The 18,890-nt window shown below is 35.5% G+C and overlaps 1 protein-coding gene across 1 annotated transcript; it reads left to right on the top strand.

The window, feature by feature from the left end:
• Window positions 1-63: 63 nt before the first annotated feature.
• On the top strand, window positions 64-17,493 carry LOC124536507. The gene is made up of 11 exons (XM_047113063.1): window positions 64-553; window positions 644-742; window positions 1,075-1,164; window positions 9,770-9,904; window positions 10,226-10,337; window positions 11,765-11,913; window positions 12,613-12,790; window positions 12,864-13,040; window positions 13,775-13,877; window positions 15,197-15,296; window positions 15,575-17,493. Exons 1-11 carry the CDS (start codon window positions 482-484, stop codon window positions 15,770-15,772), a joined length of 1,413 nt encoding a protein of 470 aa, XP_046969019.1. The 5' UTR covers window positions 64-481; the 3' UTR covers window positions 15,773-17,493.
• The last annotated feature ends 1,397 nt before the right edge of the window (window positions 17,494-18,890 follow it).

The raw sequence follows: 18,890 nt of genomic DNA, 5'->3' as shown, positions 1-18,890 counted from the left end.
CGCAGCCGTGGCGTATGTCCGTCGTGTCCTCGAGTGGCGAATAGAGCGAATAGCGATATGAGCAACGCGAGTCGCGAGAGGGTTAACCGCGCAACTTTATATTCACTACTCGTCTCCACCTCCGACAGGTGATGGCACGCGAATATCTACGTTAGCGCGTCTCCTCTAGACTGATTATCGCATCGGTTGCTACGATCTCGAGAGACGATAAAGTTTTGAATTTCATTCGGCGGGAATTCAGTGTTAACGAAAAGTTTTGAAACGACTAAAAATAACGTCAACTTTATGGTTATGCTTGCTATAGTGAGCGACTCTGAATAATCAAAAATAAAAAACCTTATTCGAGACGGTTCGCTTGCGGATGGGGGAAAGAGAGGGAATTGAGTTTGCACTCCTCATTTGTGCACCAATCGAGAAAAAATTCAATAAGGCTCGCTTCCTTTTGTCTAATTGCTTATGTAAACCTACCTAAAAGTATAATATGCCGACTGTCCAATTCTCGCGATATTTTGAGGAAATTGAAAGCTTCGTCATCGGTTCCCAAACTTTAGTTGTATGTGTCTGCTCTTAACAATAATAATTTGCACTATTTCCTTTACAAACTCTTAACACTATTTAAATAATATTATAATTAAATTTTTAGGAAATGCCTGGAACAAATACATTCCAAGTGAAATGCGAACCTCTATCGGATGAAGAAGAAAACACCGCGCTTTACCCTAAAGCTTACTTTAGTGACCACGTGAGTATCTTGAATCTCAAAAAAATATGTAATAATAATGTAGTATTAAATCGAATATAAAAACAAAACATCATTAAATAATTATAATATATATTTAATAATGAGATGTAATCTTTCGCTCGAAGTTTGTATATCTCTAAGTTAATTCACCTAGAGAAATATACAAACCATACCTAAGTAATATTCTTAACATTATGTAATATAGGTGTTATAAGATTTTTTTTTCACGTTTATTTCGAGTATAACATTTAAGTGTAGATGATACAAAAAACTAATATTTAAATGCATCTTATTAAATATATCTCTAAAAATATAATATGTCTATTTAAAAGCAGTCGACGCTGGACTACATTCCAATAAAGTTAGAAACAAACCCGAGAGTTGATGAGAATGCCTCGTCCAATCTGCTGCATCATTTACAGGTGAGTCAGTCAAATACCTCGTGTAAGCGTTCATTTGTATGTTGTATTGTTTATATCTCGTTCTTGTCTTTCGCTCGTGTGGAAATTTGTTTGAAATATCACTTGAGTGGGTTAATCGTCAATTCGTCAAAATGCTTTAAGTTAGTCCTGTTGGGTGCGATTCGTGCGCAGAATCAGATATACCAATATCTTTAATGAGTTGATTCAACGGGAAATGCCGCTAGCATTCTTGTCAATATTCAACGCTCATAATTTATTCAGTAACAATTTTTAATTCATATTTGTATATATTTAAGGACTCAATGTTATGTAAATAAGACGTTTACAATATGCCTGTGTATAAATTTAGGCTACGTTTATGTTTTAGGCAAATTTTTCTCCAGGCCCATTTCTCTTTTGTTTTGTTATATTAAATTACTTTGTCAATCGTGTCTGAATATCACATATATGTATTATTTAAATGTTCCTTATAAAAATGTCCTCGTAACTTGTAGTTTAAAATACATTTTAGCATATATTAAAACAAAAAACTAATATAGAATGGCCATCTTGAACTCGACTCTGAATGTTTAACGTCTCGTTCCTTTACTTCTTTTCTATAAATAGAATCTACCAACAAAGTGTTTAGTCCTATTCATAGGACGCTACTAGAAATTTATCTAAAACAGATTAAATATCCCGATATTAAAAGCGGTTTTTTGGAAAGTTCTATCTCGTCTTAATTTAAACTCATCATTCACTGAAAATTATTGAAGACAAGGCTTTTGAGAAATGTGTAAGTTCTTTTTTTGAAGGTTTTGAACTTTCTATACGGGTTCGGTAAAAACACCGGCGAAAGCTCAAAGATAGCACCATTGTGGATTTTCGGACCTCTATGTGATGAGGATGAAACTTCGAATTTAGCCGCGGTGTTCGAAAGTGAAATTCTACAGACGGGATTATAAAAAGAACCTTGGTGTACCAAGGAAGTCAAATTCTCCGTGAATAATAGGGTTGAAGAGTGATCCAAGATATCTATGCAAAGCCAAGGATTAAGCAGGTCAGAATGGGCTTGATTGTTGATGATTCGAGACGCTATGCGTTGGATACGGACAATTGGAATACGATAGTATTGGGAAGCACAAAGTGCTGAGACCAGTAGTTCATATGAGATCGAACATGCACCTTGTATAGTTTTAACCGATAGGCCGACGTGAATTATCGTCTTGACCTGCTGAGCACACCAAGCTTTTTAGATGCCAATTTGGGTTCACCAAAATCAAAATAAACTTTATTCAAGTAGGTTTTTATAAGCACTTTTGAATCGTCATTTTACAATTAAGTGAAGCTACCACCGGTTCGGAAAGTAGATTCTACCGAGAAGAACCGGCAAAAAAACTCAGTAGTTACTCTTTTTTAACATTTAAAAAATACAACGTCATGTTAATTAAATACAATTATTTCAATTAATGTATCCTGCTTGGAAGTCAACAGGTATTAACTCCACGCTTTTTTATCATCTATAAAATCTTGTATCGAATAATATGCTTGTTCTACCAATGTATTTTTTAAAAACGATTTGAATTTACTAAGCGGCAAAGTTAAAAATTTCTGCGGAATTTTATTATAGAAACGGATACCTTGCCCCAAGAAGGATCTATTGACTTTGCGGAGTCGGAAACTTGGCGTTATAAGCTTATCCTTACTCCTAGTGCACATACAATGATTATCACTGATTTTATCAAAGTGATCAATGTTACTGTGAATATACATAATATTGTTGTAAATATATTGCGACGCAACAGTGAGTATTCACACTTTGTTAAAAACATCCCGAAGAGAGTCTCTAGCTCCAAGATTATATGCCATATGATATAATACTGTGAAAATAACCAAAATAAACTAAACGAGCGGTATCAATATCAGTTAGTTGTCTAACTTTTCTAAGCGCGTATGTTGCGGAGCTGAGTCTTCTGTTTTCTGAGTTGTCTGTTAGGGATGATAAATGAGAAGTCCACTGAAGTCTGGAATCCAATTCTATTCCTAAAAATACCGTTGTATCAGCTACTTCAAGAAGGTCACCATTTAAAGATATATTATAATTTTCCTTGCTAACATTAGGTAGGGTAAAAACTACACATTTTGTTTTTTGAGCATTCAAAACTAAATTATTTACTGTAAACCAATTGTGTATCGGTGATAAAGTACCGTTCACATCGTCATTGTCTTTTTTTTCCTGTCAACCTTAAAAATCAGCGAAGTATCGTCAGCAAACAATACTATATCACAAATACCCTTAACATAGAAAGGAAGATCATTTATATATACTAGGAATAGAAAGGGACCCAAAATTGAACCTTGTAGAACTCCCATTTTTAACGTAGATCCAGAAGACTTTATTCCATTAATGAAAACTTTCTGGATTCTTTGACTTAAATATGAAGCGATGAGATCAAGAGCTTTACCTTTAACACCGTAATATTTGAGCTTATAAAGAAGCGTTTCGTGTTCTACGCAATCGAATGCTTTAGATAAATCACAGAATACTCCAATAGCGTTCTGTGATTTCTCCCAAGCATCGTAAATATGTTTGAGAAGCGCAATCCCCGCATCAGTTGTCGAGCGACCTCTTCTAAAACCGAATTGCTCACCATGAAAAATAGCATTTGTACCGAAATGGACGAGAAGTTGATTTAAAATAATTTTTTCAAAAATTTTATTTAAGGATGGGAGTGTTAAAATAGGCCTGTAATTACCGGGATCGCTTCTGTTTCTAGTTTTAAAAAGTGGTAAAACTTTACTACATTTTAACAAGTTAGGAAATGAACCCGTGTCCAAGCTCTTGTTTAAAATTACTGCTATATACGGAGCATTATCGTATATGATGTTATTAAAAAAAATTACCGAAATGCCCCATATGTCGTTAGTTTTTTTAATATTTACAGTTTTAAATACTTTTATGACATCTATTGCAGAAACCGTTTCAAATGAAAAATCAATAACGCATTTAGAAACACTATTATTTAATAACCTAGCTGCATTTGATGTAGATGATTTTAAATGAAATGTTATTTTATGGGGTACTTTATCAAAAAATGATTCAAATAAATTAGCAACCTCTAATTCAGAACTCGTGTATCTACTACCTGTGTTCAATTCTATTGGTATCATTTCCTTTTTGGGTTTTCCACTAACACTACTAATAACATCCCATGTGGCTTTAATTCTATTATCAGAATTCAGGATTTTTTTCTTTAAATATAAGGACTTAGCAGAAATGCATACAGTTTTAAAAATTTTGGAATATTTATTGACGTATTCTAAAAAGGCTACGCTTCGATTCCACCGCCTCATATCATATAAGTCGTATAATTTATTTCTACTTTTATAAATACCAACAGTAGTCCAGTCACTAAACTTTAATTTTGTGTTACTATAACATGATTTCATTTTAAATATATTGTTAAATTCTTCTAGTATTACTTCAAAAAAATAATTATAAAGCTTATTTGGATCCTATTTCGTAAGATCTAGATTAGACAATTTATACGCCACAATATCTTTAAAACAATGTAATTTGTTAGCCGTTATTGGCCTGTATGTTATTTTTTTTAAATGATTTATTTATTTGTGTTTTAATGAAAACTTCTGACCACAATGGTCAGAAGTTAAATTATTTATAATTGATATTTCATATATTTCACAGTCACAAAACACATTATCAATACACGTAGAAGTATTGTCGGTTATTCGCGTCGGTTCATTAACTCTATGGGTTAAATTAAATGACATAAACAAGGCGACCAACCGAACACTTAACGTAGTTTCTTTAAGTAAGTCGACGTTAAAGTCTCCACATACATTTATATATTTATTAGTTTTACATAGCTTTTTAAGAATGTCCTCCATAGTGGTTTCAAACAAATAATAATCTCCCGATGGGGGCCGGTACACGCAGACTATAATGTACTGTGGAAATTCCACGCATGATAGTTCGATAGTACGTTCGATAGAGAAGGCCACGATATCTTTTCGAGATTTACAAACGATATCATTCCGTACTAATGTTAATGAGCCACCACGAATAGCACTCCCTCTTACGAACGCACTTGACAGTTTAAAATTTGAAATATTAAATATGTCAAATTTTTTTACCCAATGTTCCAATTGACCGCGGAACTGAACGATTTTGAAACGCCAACTATTCGGATACTGGCTGTGGCAGCTACGGAAATGTTGTTAAATTGTGAATATAACAAATTGACTTTAACTTTTACTTTTTCGACTTCGAGTGACTTTTAGCAGTTAACCCGCAAAACTTTTCTTTTTGGAGTTGAATTGTTCAAAAAGTTTAGACGTCACCACTCCGATACTATACAAAGGTTCGATTTCAGGCATTAGTTTATTGTACTGCCTAAATTAACAATGGGCTCGATTATTTTAGAGAATAAGGAGAAGATGGCTTTTGGCCTATAGTTGAACGGCACCAAAGCAGTCATCCAATAGTTCGGTCGACGAGCTTAATCCGTAGGATTGCCGGAACCGACGAATTAAAACTGCGGCATCATGGTATGACACCGCGGTTGGTTTCTTCGGTCATCACAGTTCACTCATTGAAGATGGAAAAGAAGGCTGCCAGAAATTCCCTGAGACAGTCTTAGCAAGAACTAAACCCTAACCAGAAAGCATGTGTCCTGAAGTGATTTGTACTATTTTCTTACGAATTCTGCCAATCTATTTCGCCTGACTGATATATGGGTCTTGGTAAGGTAAGCTAAGAATTCTGACTTCACTGTCTCAAGGTGAAAGTGTTCAATTAAGAGTTGTATTTGTTGTAGAAGCATATTTGTTCACAGTAAGGTTGGAAGAGGATGTCTTACGATACTGTTCCGCTTGCCCTGAACAATGACGAGTGCAAAATAACCCTCCTGCCAGTATTCGGAGGACAGATTAAGCATGATTGTTCGGGTGATTGCGGGTATGGATCGCCAGAAATAGATTCTCCACCGCAACCGTAGATGGTACTCTCCTGGGGTCATAAAACCAATTTCGGAACAACAATAATGTTAAGGTGGGAGGAGGGTCGAGCCTCCGGTACTTTTATGTACCAAACGAATGGTGAATAGTACTTCCCCGTTTGTGGGCCCTATTTAGAATGGCACCACTTGAAAATAATGCAAACACCGCAAGCACTGTTTACAGCGATTGTTCTTAGAACATAATTTGGTATCGTGTTTGAGTAAAAGAGACGATATATCTTACTAAATAGGAGCTTCCTGCCCCTCATCATCACTTGCGTTATCACATTATAATATTAATATTCAGTACTTAAACGCACTCCATTTCCATAATAAATACAATATTTAAGAAAAAAAACAAGAATCTATGGACATAGATTACACCGGACAAACAAAACAAAAACCAAATAGACTTTATTTTGAGTAATCACCCAAAACTCTTTACCAGCATATAAGTACTAAACAATCTCTCCTTCTCAAGTGATCATAGACTTGTGAGAGAAACAATTACTCTAAACACATAAAAGAAAGCTCAACTACCTTCGATTCACTCCCACGCGTCTTAACAGTGCTGCTACAAACTTATCTGACGAGAGAAATCACAAGAAATATTCCTTCATGCCCTAAGGACAATAGTTGAATGACTCAGCTGGAAAGACAATGATGACATGGAGTCATATTATTTCAAGATAGAGTCATCCATACAAGAAAGTTTAAAGAACACTACGCCTATTAAAGCAAAGAAAGAAATAATATCAGATGAAACTGAAAACTTAATAAAAAGACGCACCGATCTACAATATAAATCTTCCAAACCAAAAGAAGAGAAAAAAGAACTTTCAGAACTATACAAAATTAACAAACTATTTAAAAAATAAATAAAATTTTAACAAAAAGAAAAACCGACTTCAAACAAAACACTATTTTAAAACAAATAAAAATGTACTATAAAGTAATAAAAATAATTGCATATTTAACATATTTTTGAGAGTCCTCCTAGGTAAAATGAAATGAAAAATATTAGACCACTTAAAAGTCGATTTACGATTATATAACGTAGTTATAGTTATTGTTATATTTGGAGCTCCAAGAAATTCTGCCCCAAATCGCACCCTAATTGTAAGCCGTTTAGGAGTTCCGTCAATACATAGTATAAAACAAAGTCCCTTTCTCTGTCCCTATATCTTTAAAACTACGCTACGGATTTTGATGCGGCTTTTTTTAATAGATAGTGTAATTCAAGGGGAAGGTTTGTGTATATAATAAATGAACAATATAGTAAAGAAACACTGACAATTTTAGAAGTTTGCAATGTGATGTCGTAAATTAACAAATTCTTTACTATATTTAGTATCAGTATTGCACCCGTGAGAAGTCGGGGCGGGTCGCTAGTTGATTAAAATATTCGATTATGACAATTACATGAACATAACCACGTCCCGGAAGGTGATTCAAATATCCAAGTAACCCATAAATAAAAGATTCGACCGAGTATTGCTAACGTGCTCCTCAGAATTGTTCCGTTCCCTCTCGTTCCCTTAATTTCTCATGGATCCTATGCTCAGAACCTTACACTAAACTACAAACTTTCACCAAACTACCCTTAAAGTATATCTTTTATAATAAAAAAAGAATCATCAAAATTGTGCCAACCAATTTTGAGTTATTCACCCATTTATCGCGCACATACATAATGCAAATTTAAGACTTATGTCGTTTTCATACGGATACCATCATCGGAAAAAAATAAAATTAAAATGGGACCCACTACCTTTCAAACAAAAAAAAATTATCAAAATCGGTCCACCCAGTAAAAAGTTATGAGGTAACAAACATAAAAAAAAAATACAGACGAATTGATAACCTCCTCCTTTTTGAAGTCGGTTGAAAACGATAAGTATAGGATGAAAATAATTGGAAAATATTTGTGCACCACTGGAAGCCAAAAGAAAGCATATATACAATTAAGTACAGGGAAAAAATAGACTCCAACATTGAAGACAAAAACTAAGCCAAAAGAACAACAAACGAAGAAATGAACGATGACAAATCTGCCCATAATAGAAGCTACGAAAAGTCTTCAAAAACTCCTGTTTTTTCGATGTTCTACTTCCTGATAGAACATCGAAAAATTTAAAAAATAAAAATGTCCTGGGGCCGATAATATACCAAATGGAACTTTTACAATTGGAAGGCACCTATTGCTAGGTCCGCTCATTACTCTCTTTAATAAAATACTTAAAGAACAAGAAATAACGAGCAATTGAGCAAGCTCACGGAAAATTCTTTTATACAAAAAAGGAGATCCAGAGGACATAAATAACTGCCGAACCATTCGTCTACTGCCTACAATATATAAGATGTTTGCTACGTGCCTAGAGAAAAGAATAGAGCCAACTATAGAAAATAATCAACCGCTAGAACAGGCTGGCTATCGCCAAGAGTACTCATATAGCGTATGTTGACTACGCGAAATTTTTCGATTCTATCTCGCATCGACTGTCTGGTACTCGAGTATCTGGGAAACATTGGAGAATCAGAACCTTCAATCTACATACATCAATATTATCGAAGATATATATAGAAAAAACACAAGTCAAGTTAAATTGGTCAGACTAGGCCCAGAATTTTGACCCGCTATCACTAAAATTCGTCATTGCCGTCCCACAAAATATAATGAAAGACCTTAACTGGGATCAAAAAGCAATAAATATAGATGGGAATAAGTTCAGTAACCTGAGATTAGCCGACGATATAGTACTTTTGGCAAAGTTATCAAAACAACTTCAGGAAATGCTGATAGAACTAAGCGCTGCTAGCAAAAATATTGGGCTACGACTAAACACCGCAAAGACAAAGATAGCTATTAACGGCACTAAAGATACTATAATAACAAACTGAACAATAATGGAACACGTAGAGAGCTATATGTATTTTCGGAAAACAAAGTTCATTCCAAAACACCTAGACGAAATAGAAAGGCGTATTAACATGACGTGGAAAAAATACTGGAGTAACAAGGAAATACTAAAACCTGGATCTTTAACAAAAAAAATATGTCGAAAATACGCGGTACAAAAATTTTCGATAAACAAGAAAACGAAAAAATTAAATAAAAGAACCAAGTTATAGACTGAAACACGCACTACGTTTAAAATGGAAATGGCCAGGACCCATTGCCCGATCATCTGCAGACAAGTGGATCAAGCGAGAAATCAATTGGAAGGGCCTCGGAGGTCTTGGAGCAAAAAGGAAAAAGGGCAGATCAACAGCTCGATCGCTTGACGACCTACCAGAAGTAGCAGGAAGAGACTGGATGAAAACAGCTACCGATAAGAAAAAATGGCGACAACTGGAAGACCTATACCCGAAAGGGGCCGTGACATATTTAGCTTGTAGTGTTTATTTAGCTTAACGTACTTTTTTTTAGTGTAACCTATGTCTTGGATTAATAAAGGGTTCGTATAGTATTTTTGTCACATAGTGCCACCATCTTCGTACACCACTAATTGGGCACTGCAATATAATATTGTAATAAAACAATATAATAATGGTCTCCTTGGCCGATATTCGTTCAGGGACACTTTCATACTAATAACTGCCTTCAGCAGTGCGTGCAAGGCTCGCTGGAGGAGCTGGCGCCCGCCCCCGCGGGCCCGGCCGCGACGCCCGTGTGCGAGCACGTGCCCGCGCCGCGCGACGCCTCGCTCGCCACGCTCGAGCCCGCGCACGCGCACGACGTGGTGAGTCCCTAATTGACACATAAACGCATACTTCACACACGTTACAAATGTAATGATTTACCGTCATCACAGTCATCATTGTCTTACATTCTAGAATAGTTTTGTTTATTACGGCAATATGTAATATGATCTCTTACTAAACTGGTAGGTTTATTTGTGAACCTAGAATTATAAAATGTATATACGTTGTATTGTACTTAGTAATTAATATCCAATAATCCTAAGCCTTTAAAATATTTCATGAGTAAGGTACAAAGTAACCTTTTACAGATGTATTGCAGATGATAAACGGTAGTTTTTATATAACGAAATGATTGCCAGGGCTCTTCGCTCATAAGTCGCCACATGGAAATGATGAATACGACGGAAGTTGCGGATTCGGCCGAGTTCGTTCCGCTCATGTCCATCAAAGACGAGCCCACATCTGAAGGAGGTATGACGTGTACTTTTAATATTAGGTCGTTACATATGAATTTAACGTTTTTGGGGACGTTCAAATATTACGTAAAGCAATTTTTGAAGATTTTTTATTTTTAATGTTGTTTGTCATCCTTGCTTGGAGTTCAAGTTTGCATTTTTTCCGGAATTTATCGATCCCTTTATTAAAAATAAAACATGGGGTTAAGAATCATCGCATTATTTTCCTTGTTTGAAGTTATCCAAATTCCGGAAAAAATTAAAATCTGTTGCAAGGTCCGAGGAGTACCGTGGACATCCACGGTATACTTCGGACCTTGCTCCAACAGAAGATATTCCAGTTGTAGATCATCTTAGTGGTTGTTTGTTGTGCAGTGTGTTGTCTTGCGTTGTCGTGAAGTAATTGACCAATTTCGGTTGACTCGTAGCTAGTTCTTCCTTCGCGGTTTGCTAACAATAGATATCTGCCGTAATCATTTGCCAGATTTTAAGAAGCTGTAGTGAACGACGCTGGCGCCACCAAACACTCACAAGTAACTTTTTCAGAGACTGAATTCACGTTTTGGTAGGATATTCATTTTTCATAACAAGTCATTACTTGTGATGAAAACTGGATTTCGCTTCGATTCAAAATCCCTTCATTATTATGTCGGTTGAGAAAAGTAATAAAGCAGTCGACACGTGTTTGCTAGTTCGATTCACTCAATTCATGAGGTACCCATAAATCGTTCCAGTTTTGTCACTTTCCCGATTTGTTTTTATTCAGTTTTATCACTTACTCCAAGGTCTGCAGCTATCTTTGAAGTGTTTTGTGGTGAATCCGCTTTCACAACAGCCTTTCCACTTTCTTTATTTTCCACTTTGGGATCCGGTCGTCCACGGGGTCAGTTCTGAGGGTCGAAATTTCCAAAAAGAAAATATTGAAACTAAAGTACAATGACAACGCGACAACAGCGCCATACACGTCATTAACCTTTCGAGCTGTTTCTGCAGCACTGGTGCCACGTTAGAACTTGTACTAGTATATACCGATATTTCATGTTTTCTACTTAAAGGCATTTTTTATTTAGATATATTAATAAATCACGCATATTTTTAAAAACAACAACAACAACAACAACTGCCTGTAAATTCCCACTGCGGCACTAAAGGCCTTCTCTCCCTTTGAAGAGAAGGTTTTTTGGAACATATTCTACCACGCTATTCCAATGCGGGTTGGTGGAATACACATGTGGCAGAATTTCTATGAAATTTCTCACATGTAGGTTTCCTCAGGATGTTTTCCTTCACCGCTGAGCACGAGATGAATTATAAAGACAAATTGAGCACATTAATCAGCGGTGCTAGCCAGGGTTTGAACCCGCAATCATCGGTTAAGATGCTTGCGTTCTAACCACTGGGCCATCTCGACTCATTTTAAAAAAGTTTTTGTTAATATTCCAGAGCAGCCTCAGTTAAGCAGCGACGACACGAGTGATTCCAACGGGCCTCCGCAGGAGACGGGCAGTCGCGGGAGCCCGAAGAGCTGGACTCAGCGGGACATGGACCAGGCTTTGGAGGCGCTTCGCAAACATCATATGAGTCTCACTAAGGTACATTAGGCTAAAGCACGTTTTCCCATGAAATTTATAGAACATGTTTTCGACATTTGTTTCAGTTTTTACAAATAATGATACTATGGCTAAAAATTATTTCCATATAAATTTCCTTACAATTAATCAGGTGATTTGAAGATATTACATCTTTTCATTTGTTTGGGTATTGTATAAATGGGCATGTTATATTTTTTTAAAGTGGTGATGAGTATTAGATAATCCATTTTCCAATTTGCCAACCATCAGAAAAAAGACTTACAAATTGAGCTAAGATATCTCAATTTGTATGACTAGTAATAATAATAATTAGAAAAGTTCTCAGTATCTCTAAAAGTAGTGTAAAAAAATGAGCAAATACTTCCTCACTCTCGTAATTCGCTGGGAGGGCGAGCGAGGTAAATCGGTATTGTAAATCCGAGTTAGGTCCTAATGTCTTACGACCTCACGGTCTGCGGTCTCACTAGACAGACGAGGTAGTCCTTAAATAGCTGCTCTTTCGTGTTGTCATCCCCCGAATTGATGATGCTTAAGAAGATAGATATGAAATATCATAAAGGACCACGTAAATCTGGTGCCATACAGTCCTCTAGTGAATTTGTCCTGACCTTACGAAGAAAGACTAATACCCCGCGTAGTCATCAGCGACGTCGGCGTAGTCGTAGCGATCGTTTGAGTCAGTGAGGCGTGTGCGCGCAGGCGTCGGCGCGGTTCGGCATCCCGTCGACGACGCTGTGGCAGCGCGCGCACCGGCTCGGCATCGACACGCCCAAGAAGGACGGCGCCGCCAAGTCGTGGGGCGCCGGCGAGCTGCAGCGCGCGCTGGCCGCGCTGCGCGCCGGCGCGCTGTCCGCCAACAAGGCCAGCAAGGCGTACGGTGGGTGCCGCGCCGCGCCGCCCGCGCCGGCAGGCAGGGCGGCGCGGCGCGCTAACGGGCGGGCGCTGCGCAGGCATCCCGAGCAGCACGCTGTACAAGATCGCGCGGCGCGAGGGCATCCGCCTGGCGGCGCCCTTCAACGCCGCGCCCACGGCCTGGCGCCGCGCCGACCTGGCGCGCGCGCTCGCCGCCATCCGCTGCGGCGCCGCCTCCGTGCAGCGCGCCGCCGCGCAGTTCGGCATCCCCACCGGTACCCAAACCACTAAACCCACAGCTGTTGCCAGTCTGGCAAACGTGCAACGGTTACTTCGGTATTACTGTATACTTTTTTTGTTGAGATTCCTCTCAGGTTCGAGGACTTAAATTCCGAACTGGTGTTGAATTTTTGACTATCAATAATCAAGTGTAATTACTTCTATGTTGCATAAAAAAAATTTTAACGTACGACATATTTACATGACTAATGCATATATTATTGTACGGATTCTACCAAGTAACCGTTAAATGTCTCCGAGTATATATATAGTATCCCTTAATAAAAGAAATTCAAATCGGCAATATGTCGACAAACTTATCTTATGCCTAAAGCAAAGAAACGGGTGCTTATTTTATACTTGACCTTATTTGGAGAAATGTCTGTGTCGCTTGATTAAGCAAATAACTATTTTTATATGTAATGTTAATGTTTCATATTTGCTACTACTTAAGTCTAGACTTTTTCTCATATTATTAGTTAGGATAACTAATGGGTTAAAATAAAAAATGAACTCGTTTATGAAGGAAAAAGTAACAAAGATTTTGACAATAGGGTAAAGGTACCCAATACTTGTCTCCATTTACTCACACTCAGGCGAATACACGGACAAAATCAGTTAAAAATAATTGATGAACAGTTTATATATTTATAGACCAATATAGATCAATACAGTAAAATGGCTATTTATATGTATTCGGAAGCTTATTTGTCTAAAATATTTTTTTCAGGGACGTTATACGGGCGATGTAAGCGAGAGGGGATTGAGCTGTCGCGCTCCAACCCCACGCCATGGTCCGAAGACGCCATGGAAGAGGCTTTAGAAGCGGTCAGGTACGACACGGTTATACCTTGGGTACTTTTATAGTATTCACACTAATACTTATATTTACAAAAGAAAATACTGTTGCATTTCCTGTTTGTTACTCTTCATTGAATTTATTTTTGACGCTTGATGAATGTTATGCTGTGATATTATTATCTTCTTTAATGTAAGTATGATGAAGATAACAGTTCCTAGTGAGAAATACGCGGAGCATTCGTTTAACGTTCGGTATTGAGGTATTTATCTACTTCACTGAACGAGTAAAAAGTTATTTTTTATTTGAAAAGCAAACTCTTTTATTTGTTGAGTCTTTTACATTGGCCCGTGATATAGTAACAGCTCTACCTTTATATTGGGGTAAATCAAAATTATCTATTGGTACCTATTTTACCTTTTTTTTATTTTAATATAATTAATGTCTTAAGTTATTTGATTGTTTAGATATTAATTACAGTATATACTAATTAAAATTGCAGAATCCTCAGGCATATCCCACTTATGCATAGCCTTATGGTGTACTAGCCTCAGACATAGACGACTGTACTACCTTCAAGACCAATGTGTCCTGGGCTCAGGATATCGTGAGATACATGATCAAGATACTTAAATTCTCTACAGTGTCTAAACCATATATTCAATTGATACCTTTGCTCCATACTACAAGCGCTGTTTTGACAAACTCAACATTTATATATTATATATAATACGTAACAATCTACCATTTTAATATTTAATATTACTCTTTGTCACGTATACATGGTCGTCCGTCACCTTCACATGGAGGCTTCTGAAAATCAGTGCTGGGTTAATATTATGCCAGCTTCAACTGAGAGGTTGTCCATTTTGGATGCCACACCACTTTACAGTTCATTTTTCTTAATTTTTTTTTTGTGTTACCATAATAATGCAATTCTCATTTTACATCTAATTATATTCAATAGATATAGATTAAATACAATTAGATGTAAAAAAAATTTGTAAATTTTTTTGTTAGTTTTGTTTTTTTTTTGTTTATTTTTATTTATTTTTCTTTCTACGTCATAAATTAACTTAAATTCTGTGTTACTTTTGTCATTTCTTTTTTTTCTTCTTATTTTTACTCATGTGGTGTGATCTAAATAAAGACTTTATCTATCTATCTATTTTACCAGTGTATCGGAAAAGAAAGTCGAAATTTTGTAATGTTTATTAACTCATTCAGTAACAAATATCTGGTGTTAATACAGCTTGGTGAAATCGTCACCGATTAGGCCGATTTTACATTTTTAGAGGAATCCATTATATAGCAGAGGACTTGTTTGTTATATTTTATAGTAAACACTTTCAGAGTCGGTCAGATGTCCATTAATCAAGCTGCAATCCATTTTAATCTGCCATATTCATCACTGTACGGTCGTTTCAAGAGGTGCAAATATCAACCAGTTCAGGTTAGTTACGAGGTAACTTATTTTGCTCATAATTCTATAAAAAAAAATCTTACTTTTTTTCTGCCTCTTAGGTAAAAATATTATACAGATTATGATTAGGCAGATTTTTACACAGATGGGACTCTACTGCGTTTTGTATCCATAAATATCTATTTATCTATTTCAATTATAGTTTTTATATAAATAATTGGTTTTGTTTTTTAAGGTAGCGACATGATAACTAAATCTACGGCTATTTAATGACAGTGAAGTGAAATATGATACTCTTAATGTTCCAGGGTCAACCTCCTCAACAGGAGCTTCCGAAACCCCCTGAGTCCGAGGGCCAACTACAGGACATGTACTACCAACAACTGACACACACACATACGGAACCTGAAGCACAAAATGTTTACATGAACGATATGGAATCCCATGGCCTTCAGCCCTTACACTACGGGCAGATGTACTATTCGCCGTGTCACGTCACCAGCTGAGACTACAATCCCTCTGAAGAGGGACAATGACGAATGATATCATGAGACTATTAACAATGAATAATAAATGTTTTTAAGGAATTGTTTAAACACAAAACACCATCTATTTTGTTGTTAACTTTTTTACACAGGTACTTTATACAAAAAAAAAAGTAAACAAAGGTTAGTAATATATTTTACTAATAAGTAATATTTTTCTGTATTCATTATAATCTGTATTCAGGCATGCCAATAATAGCATCATATACCCTATTAAATGCTATTCTAAATTAGTAATTAAATACTTATTTTATTCTAAAATGTCATTTACTTATAATAGTTATTTGTAAGTGAAATAAAACTATGGTGTGAGATAAAAAACATTTTGGGCCGATTTATTAGACACCTATTAGGAACTAAGGATAGGTTTGACAGCTTGATAGTTTTGTTTAAATCTTGTCATAACGTATAAAATCGTACGGTTGTAATAACGAGGTAAAAATAATGTCCAAGACTTGATCTTGAGATTTATTTAAAAAAAAAAAAAACTTCGAAAATTCTTTTTTTTTAACGAACTTTGGTATCATCATTTTTATTACATTTAATAACTCATAACAGTTTACATTAATACCTACTTTGTAGAAAATCACCGTTATAATGTGATATATTGTTATCAGGGTTAGTGATTTTTATATTAATTTTAAATATTTTCGTATAGCTTGTAAAGTAGTCTTAGCGTAGAATGCTAGAAAAAAACTATACTGCCATAACTTGAAATATAACGAAAATTTTATTATTATCTGTATCTTGATAACTGTCATAATTATTGAATTTAACAGTGGAAAAAAGGAATACCTTTTGTACTTATTGAGGTTTCAAACAATTTAAACATGTAACGAGTACCTTTGTATTAATAATAATATAATAAAATATTTAAGTAAAATCTTTAACTTAACGGTAAGTAACGACGTAAAGTTAGCAATAATCTTGATATACACATCTGTCCATGAACTATATACGTAATTAATTATGTGATAGAATATAATGAATTAGTTTGTAAGAGTTATCGTGTATATTTTACCAGTATTTTCACATGATTACTGCTACAATTATAAAAAAGTAAAATAAGAAAAAAGAAATGGGGATTTTCGTTCAACCTTGTTAAAAAGGTTCTGAAAATTTGGTTGTATCTTAAGTTAGTTTTCTTCTCGAGTAGATACTAGATTATATATAATTGTAAATCTTGGGTTACACGAGATGAATTGGAGATATTTTCGGTTGTCAGTGGCTGCATCACTTGTGAATTTAGAGTGTTTTTAGTAGATGGTGTGTGTAATATTATATTACAGCGCCATCTAGTTGAAGTTGTTGTTTAGGTCCGTAGATTGAGAAGTAAATAGTAGTGAGTATTAATTTTTACTCGACAATTATGATTATTCTTTTCATAAATGTTACATGTCTCATTTATTAGACACTGATTAAAATACCGTATTACACTACTTTGTTCCTTGAAAAATCGAATTCGGACTTATTTATTATATGTAAGGCTAGTTCACTGCTGAATCCTCCATACTGACAATAGATTTAACATTTGTTATCACAACACGAGGTTATGTTATATACAGACGTCCATAGTTCTAGGTGTTGACTCACTTTGGTTTAACGGCGCTGAGTCGGCCGAACGATGTTCAAATTAGCAATAATTATATTGTATCCAGTGTAAAAATAGCGAGTCTTTTAAATAAAATTTACAGACTGATGTACTTGTTTTATTGTTTGACTTCCATACACACCACACATTTGACATTACAAATATTTAAATTAATATATAACGGCTTAATTTATCAATGAAATTGAGAGTGTACTGTAATAATTAATTAATCTTATGTATATTACATACTCCTGCTATCAATGTAAAAATAATTCTCTATCACGCTTTCTAAAAACTAGTGTAATATAGCTTATATGTTGTTTTACTCCATATTAGCGCTAATAAGTGATTATTAGATGCCTGCATTGTCACTGTCAAGCACTGATCGAAGTATAAGTCTGTAAAGTGGGTATGTACGTAAGCAAGCTGATCTATAACTATCAAACCTTTGTAGTGTAATTGTGTCGTAGTCTTTGATTATTAAAACTGACTTTATTTTCTTGTATACCAATATTTTGTGGCTTCGTCTCAGTTGGCAGGTAATTGTCAATATATAGATACTGTATCAATGCTCAAGTGTCGTTAAAGGGCGGTTAGGTTGAAAATATTAAACAAACAAATTTGGTACATAAAAAAGTCACTTTATTTATCTACAGTTACAATATAAAATAAATTACATGATGATTTATCGGCTGCGGTGTCCGTGTATACATAAACATCCCACTTCTCGTTAGGGTACATTAATATAGAAAGATATACAAAATTATTGCACATCATGCGACGTCGAGGGTACAATTTTAGACGCCATCACATGAACATTAGTACTACTACTAAATAATAGATGGCAGTATAATTGGTTATTGCTATTCACTCCGAGATGGCGTTAATATTATGAAACAGAGCCATCTACGACCTACGTAACGCACCGACAGCGGCAGATGGCGCTTTGAACAGAGCTCGCGTTACAATTTACAAACGTATGTTAAAGTTCTCGTGATCATAACATGAATCATCAACTTATTACAATATTTACAGAAGGGTGACTTAGATTATGAAAACTTATTTTATTTTCTATACAAATATTAGGGATTCTGTTATAAATATAGTTCCAAGCACATTAGTAATTAACTGATCGGGTATTATCGCGTGTATTTTTAATTTCAACGTAACCACTACTTCAAATTACCTTCAAAGAAGTATTTATATTAGGTTTACTATATTTAAAAATGAGATTTATAAAATTTTAGTCTTATATCTTATCTAAAGGCAATTTGAATAGCGGATTTTTAAATAGATTAATCACTAACGTTCGTTCTATTCTAGCCTTTCTCTGGGAACATGGCGCTAATCAGGTAATGCCACTTAATACCTCCTTCCGTTCCTAAACAAGGTCGCGAGTTCCCGCTCCATTTAGGTCGCAGCAATACTTGACGTTAAACGCGTAAACGTGATCGTCGAGGTATTGAGTGACACTAGCCCGTCAGGCGT

Source organism: Vanessa cardui, chromosome 16, assembly GCF_905220365.1.
Source record: "Vanessa cardui chromosome 16, ilVanCard2.1, whole genome shotgun sequence".
Classification (NCBI taxonomy): Eukaryota; Metazoa; Arthropoda; class Insecta; order Lepidoptera; family Nymphalidae; genus Vanessa; species Vanessa cardui.
The sequence above is the reverse complement of the archived record's forward strand: the minus strand, read 5'-3'. Positions and strand labels throughout refer to the sequence as shown.

Coding starts and splice junctions, on each gene's coding strand:
- LOC124536507 (XM_047113063.1), top strand. CDS start 482: ATGCCGACTGTCCAATTCTCGCGATATTTTGAGGAAATTGAAAGCTTC. Junction 1,165..9,769: donor ATCTGCTGCATCATTTACAG/GTGAGTCAGTCA, acceptor AACTGCCTTCAG/CAGTGCGTGCAAGGCTCGCT. Junction 15,297..15,574: donor GCAAATATCAACCAGTTCAG/GTTAGTTACGAG, acceptor TTAATGTTCCAG/GGTCAACCTCCTCAACAGGA.